We start from the raw sequence: 6,000 nt of genomic DNA on the forward strand, positions 1-6,000 counted from the left end.
CAATCATTTTTCAGAAAGCCTTGATGCAAAAGTGTGATAGTTATGCACACATTTAGACAGAGAGCTAATATTGAATTTGCAATCTTATTTTATAAGTTAGTAGTTGCCACTTTTATACCATAACGAATTTTAATTGTAAAAAACAAAAACATTTACTAACACTTTAGATCCATTAGAATTTAAAATCACTTAAAGTTGGAAACCACAAAGGTTTTAATTTGCAGAAGTCCGTTGGGCAGATAACATTCAAGTTAAAAGTCACATATTTATTTCAATTAGAATTCCAACAAATTGCAGTAAGAGAAAGACGGTCTAATGTTACAAATCACAATTTTTGTTTTGTGTATAACTTATGTTTTTTTTTATCACTTTTTCTAACATTAACGAAATTAAACTAATTAATAAATTCTCCTATTTGTGGGGTTTTATATTTCTCCGGTACTGAAGTAAAAATACTTATGAGAATTATTTATATTATGGGTTTTATTTGTAGAATTAACCGTAGAATGTTTTGGTAATACTAGTTTAATTTTTTATTTGGTATAACCATTTTCTTAAGGTACGTTTCTTCTAAATTTGCTTGTTTTTCTTTTTTGTTTGTAAAGTATATTTATATTTTAAAATTAACTCTTTCTGAAACGTTAAATATAAACAATAAAATAAATCTACTTTTGTCTTTCTCTAGTAATGAGTTATTTGTATATTTGATAGAAAGTTTGTCAGAAATGAGATTACGAGTATGTTTTAATGATTTTTTTCTATTCAACACGAATTAAGTAATGATCATAGAATTATCTAAATTAATTATTTTTATGAAGTTCATATTTTTTATTAGGTTTAGTTCATGAAACATATTTACACTATTCCGTTACATCAATTTCCACATTCCAGATTATTTGTTTGAAACGGAGAAAAAATTTATAAATAAGTAAGTTTTTTTTCTCTTAAATATAAAAGAACTTCCTATAGATTACAGATTATTCAAAAAAAGAAAATTATAATAATTTCCATCTTTTAGTATTTTCTTGTCCAATTTTCATTTATACCTTTTAAAACTTGTACTTCTCCCATGGTATTAAAAATAGTTATATCCAATTTTCACAGTATGTCTAGTGTAGAAATTTACATTAAAGTGGGTTGCTGTTCAATAAATAGGGTTGCTAAAACACAGCGTAAAATGAGTTTTTTGAACTAAGTTTTCTGCTCAAACTTAGAGAATTATCATCATCTTCATCTACATCATCAACTGGCGCTACAGCCCACCAATAAGCCTTGGCCTCCTCCAAATTAAATCCTTAGGACAGTTGCTGAGTCGTTGCCTTTGAGTCAATCCGGTTTAACTTTGCTTCTAGGTTTCGTGATGTAGGTTTCTTAAGGAAAGCAGGTTATCGGCCCTCTGCCCCCGAGTCTAATGGAGTGGCTGCCTCCTTAGTAGAGCCTCTAGATCTGCTCCCCCCTTTCGGGGCTCTACAATGCGAACTATTGATGTGTTTGTGTCGGTGTAAGTGTATATAGTAGTGTTCTGGTGAATGTGTACGGTGCAGTGTACTGAGGACCCAGGGGTCACTAACGCCCCTAGTAGCTGCGGGGATTTAGAGAATTAAGTTAGTCAAATTTGGGTAACTAGCAACTTTCTTTTTCATATGTTAAGTAAATAGATTACAATATGATTAATTACTGTACAATTAACTATCTAAAGTACGGAATTCATACTTTTTAAAAATTTAAAAAAAAAAGATAAAAGATTAAGACCAAAAAAGGGAGAGGATTAGCTCAATTGTTAGTGCACTGTATTCATAGTAACCATGCAAAGTACCCTCTATAACAGGGGTGTTAAACTGGTGGCTCCCGAAGGCCCACCATTTTCTAAAATTAAAAGAAAATATAAAAAATTGTTACGAAGAAAATAGCGCTTAGGGGAGATCGAGGCAATACCGTACACACAATTCTTTTAACCCTTTAACTACCGAAGGCAAGTGTACACGTGGCCCAGTGCCTTGAATGGGGGCCTGTGGGTGACTACTTCCGGCGAGGATATGAAACTCTCCTTGTCACGTGATGTAAACTGATCCCAACAGCGAAAACCTTTAGCATTCTTGGTTAAGATGTTTTGGATTATACCTATCAAATCAAATTTGTAAATTTAATGAGGCTTGCATGAATATTGGGTGTTGCATCTAATTGCTCATCTTTTAAATGAGTTTGACAACCCTTGTATAGATTTCTACTTTTTCTGTCTTTGTCACCTATTTTTATGGCCAAGGCTAAAACAAACATGAAGGATAGCCTTCATGTGGTAAATAAAAGGTAAAAAGTCAACGAATTGGTTCCAGTTCGTCTAGATTTCTACAATTTCTGTCTCTATCACCTGCTTTTAAGGCCAGGGCTAAAAATTACATATGTTAATGGGTGGCCTTCATTTGGAAAATGGAAGGTAAAATACAAAGGAAAAACACCGAATTGGCTTCCAGTACGTCTAGATTTCGAAAGCATTCTGGGTTGTGATTTTATGAATCATACTTATCAAATCAAATTTGTAAATGTGATGTGGCCAGGGCCGGATTTAGATGAAAAGAGGCCATAGGCTATTCCACTTATGAGGCCCTTTCACCTCCCATTTTTAAGTTTGTAAATTACATGAGAGATATTAAAATACATCACTACTGTGATATATATCAATATGTTAAGTGAAACATGTTGTTATTGGAACATTTTTTTAGAATAGTGTAATTTTAATTTTGCTAACAATTTGAATGTAGGTCCCTCTTGATCTTGAGACCCTAGGCTGAAGCCTAGTTAGCCTATAGGAAAATCCGGCCCTGGATGTGGCCCGCGTGAATCTTGCTTATTGCACCAAATGACGCGTGTTTTAATTGGGTTTGACACCCCTGCTCTAAAACATCTAACATAAGGGTTAGTGTTTGCATTGTATTTGCTTATATACTAGGCTTGGGATGATAAAATTGCATGGACAGGTATATGCTTTTTTTTTGTGTAGAAATTTACAAATCTTTGATGAAGGCTTTCGAGAATCTTAATCGTTTTTAATTTTAAACTTGTGATGAAAAATGCTCCGATTTGAAGAGCCTACATTTGTTGTTAGCTTTATATGGTTTACTGCGGAATATTTGTGCGAAATTTCTGATATTTTGTTAAGGAAAAATGGTAGATTTATTCTTGTCTGAACTCAAACAAAACCCGCATTTATTCCAAAAGTAACCACCAAAGTACAACTGTACCACTCAAGCAAATGTCTTTTGCACTTTAATAGATAAAAGAAGAGTAATAATTGCATGCCTATTCCAAATTTATTTTATACTGACTTTTATCTAGAAAGCTATTATGAACTTTTAAGATATGAATTTCAGCATTATCATTATAATTCTCGGAGGTCTTCTTTACATAATTTCAATTAAAAGTAAAGTAACTAACAAATATTTTTTTGCTATTTGTTATTGCTTGCATGCTTCTTTCATTTTATGTGACTGTTTCTAAAATATTAGTGACGTTATGATGATATGCCATTTCTAACTTATTTTTTTGTATTTATAAATTTAGGTATGGTTCTGATGGACATACTTTAGGTACTCCTGAATTCAAACCACCTGCGCCAATTCGGTTACAATGGGATTTCAAGCAAAGTTGTTTAAGCGCCATTGAAAAATCGTACTTGGTAACTATCAGTATTTTAAGTTTTTAAATAAAAAAAGTGAGTCTTGCTGTGAAACTTTTGAAACAAGACATAGTACCATAGGAAAATATTCTTTGAACTTTTACATGTAAACATATACAAAATAACGAAATTGCTTTTAGTTGTTTCTTATGTATAGATATGAATAATCCCAAAAACTCAAAAGTCAAAAAATAGTTCATTTAATTTTGTTTCTTTTAGTCTGTGCAGGAAATAATTAATGATGTGGATCTAAGAATTTTTATGCACACAAACTATGGGAAAGGATTCATGAAAACTTGTCGCATTAGTCCTGATGCGTATATTCAGATGGCTCTTCAGCTCGCTTACTACAGAGTAACAACGTCTTCATTCATTAAATTTGCTATTATTTATTTACACTATTTTTCAAGTTTTATTTTACAAGTATATTCGTTTTTTTATGTTTCTGTAGAATGCTGGAAAATTCAGTTTAACTTATGAAGCTTCAATGACCAGATTATTCAGAGAAGGCAGAACTGAAACAGTTAGACCATGCACAATTGAATCATCTGCTTGGGTAAAAGCAATGAATGATAGTTCAAAATCGGTAGGTTATAGTTTCGTCTATAAGTTATTTTTAAATTTTCCTATACTGATACATTCTTTTTCAAAGTAAAATGTCTCGAATCTTTCAGACTATGGAAAGAGTTGCTTTATTGCAAAAAGCTTGCAAGCAGCATCAACTGGCTTATCAAGATGCAATGTGTGGAAAAGGAATTGATAGACATCTATTTTGTCTCTATGTTGTATCAAAATATCTTGAAGTTGATTCACCTTTTCTAAAAGTACTATTATTTGGCATTCGTGAATAATTCAGATTCTAGTTTTTTTTGTTGCAATTTATAAAATAATTGTCCTTAATTATTAAGGAAACTTTTAGAATCAATTATGTAATTATTTAGGGGTCTTCTAGAATGTAATTATATATAATTTTGTGGTTCATTTTTATTTATTCTCTCGAACAGGAAGTTCTAAGTGAGCCGTGGCGACTCTCAACATCACAAACACCACATGGCCAAACTTCCAAGTTAGATTTGAAAAAGTTCCCTAAATGTATATCTGCAGGTGGTGGGTTTGGGCCTGTAGCAGATGATGGATACGGCGTTTCCTATATTATTGCTGGCGAAGATTTACTTTTCTTTCATATTTCCAGCAAGAAAAGTTGTCGTGAAACGGTAAAGTATAGAATTTTTTAAATTAATGAACATAAATTTTAAAAAAAGAAAACGCTGAGTATTTTGAGATCCTAATAATAGCTCTGAGTCTACAATATCTTACTGTTGACCAGACGCCGGACCTGAAACTGGTCGATTACCACAAAATAAAATAATCGCGAACAAATCTATTATTGTTTCCATTACTTTTTATTTTTAATAAGCTTTTATTTTACAAGTATTCATCCTAATCTCTTTAAGTACTTGGTCCTGTTTATTGTAATAATTTGTTTTGTTTTAGGATTCTAGCAAGTTTGCTTTGGATATAGAAAAAGCATTAGATGATATAAGGACATTATTTTTAGACTATAAGAAGCAGACAAAAAAGTAGCTGAGAAACATTTTTATAGAAGAAAAGTAAAAAGGATGTAAATTTGTGTACCTTTTGTATATTTCTAGAAAAAACACGAAAATACTAATTTAATTTTTGTATATCAAAATATACTTATGGAACAATAAATAATACATACTAGATATAATTATTTTAAATTTTTAGTGTTTCTAGTACTGATGACGTCGCTATAAAACTAGTGTGGATCCATTCTTTTTGGATAATTTTATTTTTCTTAATCTCTATTATTTAAATTTTCGAAATTTATATATAAACACTTCTTAAGTCATATGTGTAATGGAATAGGAAGATATATTTTTAGTATGCAATTTTGTTTTTATTTGTTTAGTCTTGACTTATATTTAATTAAAAATCAAAGTGTTATTTTTGTAAGTGATTGCATTTTGATTTCTTTCGTTTGTAGCAACGATTAAGTTAACTAGAAAACTGAGTAAGATGAAATATTTCAGTGTAATTGTTTAGTTTGTATTAGTTGTTATAGATTGTTATTGTTTTTTACAAAATGTTTGTTTATTTAAATATATATTGTTATAAACAAATACTTTATTATCCAGACAAATAAAATATTTACCAATTTTATCCTTTAATTTATTTTTCCCCCCTAATTTGATTCTGATAGTTGTTGGAATATGAGATCTCTTTAAAATATAAAGTTCTTTGAGCAAGTTTCTATTTTATTAAAAAAAAAAAAAAATATGCATTTTGAATAAAAAAGGCTTAAA

The 6,000-nt window shown here is 30.4% G+C and overlaps 1 protein-coding gene across 4 annotated transcripts in view; it reads left to right on the forward strand.

Moving 5' to 3' along the window:
- whd (carnitine O-palmitoyltransferase whd) overlaps positions 1 to 5,401 on the forward strand; it is a 68,792-nt gene extending 63,391 nt beyond the window's left edge. For all 4 annotated transcript variants that reach the window (XM_074118969.1, XM_074118972.1, XM_074118971.1 and 1 more), the window contains 6 exons: positions 3,559 to 3,673; positions 3,893 to 4,027; positions 4,125 to 4,259; positions 4,348 to 4,497; positions 4,678 to 4,887; positions 5,168 to 5,401. In XM_074118969.1, the coding sequence (XP_073975070.1) occupies positions 3,559 to 3,673; positions 3,893 to 4,027; positions 4,125 to 4,259; positions 4,348 to 4,497; positions 4,678 to 4,887; positions 5,168 to 5,257 (835 nt within the window). In that variant the 3' untranslated portion in view covers positions 5,258 to 5,401. The remainder of the gene's footprint in view (positions 1 to 3,558; positions 3,674 to 3,892; positions 4,028 to 4,124; positions 4,260 to 4,347; positions 4,498 to 4,677; positions 4,888 to 5,167) is intronic.
- Positions 5,402 to 6,000: the final 599 nt, after the last annotated feature.

The sequence above is a fragment of the Rhodnius prolixus genome, unplaced genomic scaffold (assembly GCF_049639745.1).
Source record: "Rhodnius prolixus isolate KJV_2025 unplaced genomic scaffold, Rpr scaffold_2, whole genome shotgun sequence".
Classification (NCBI taxonomy): Eukaryota; Metazoa; Arthropoda; class Insecta; order Hemiptera; family Reduviidae; genus Rhodnius; species Rhodnius prolixus.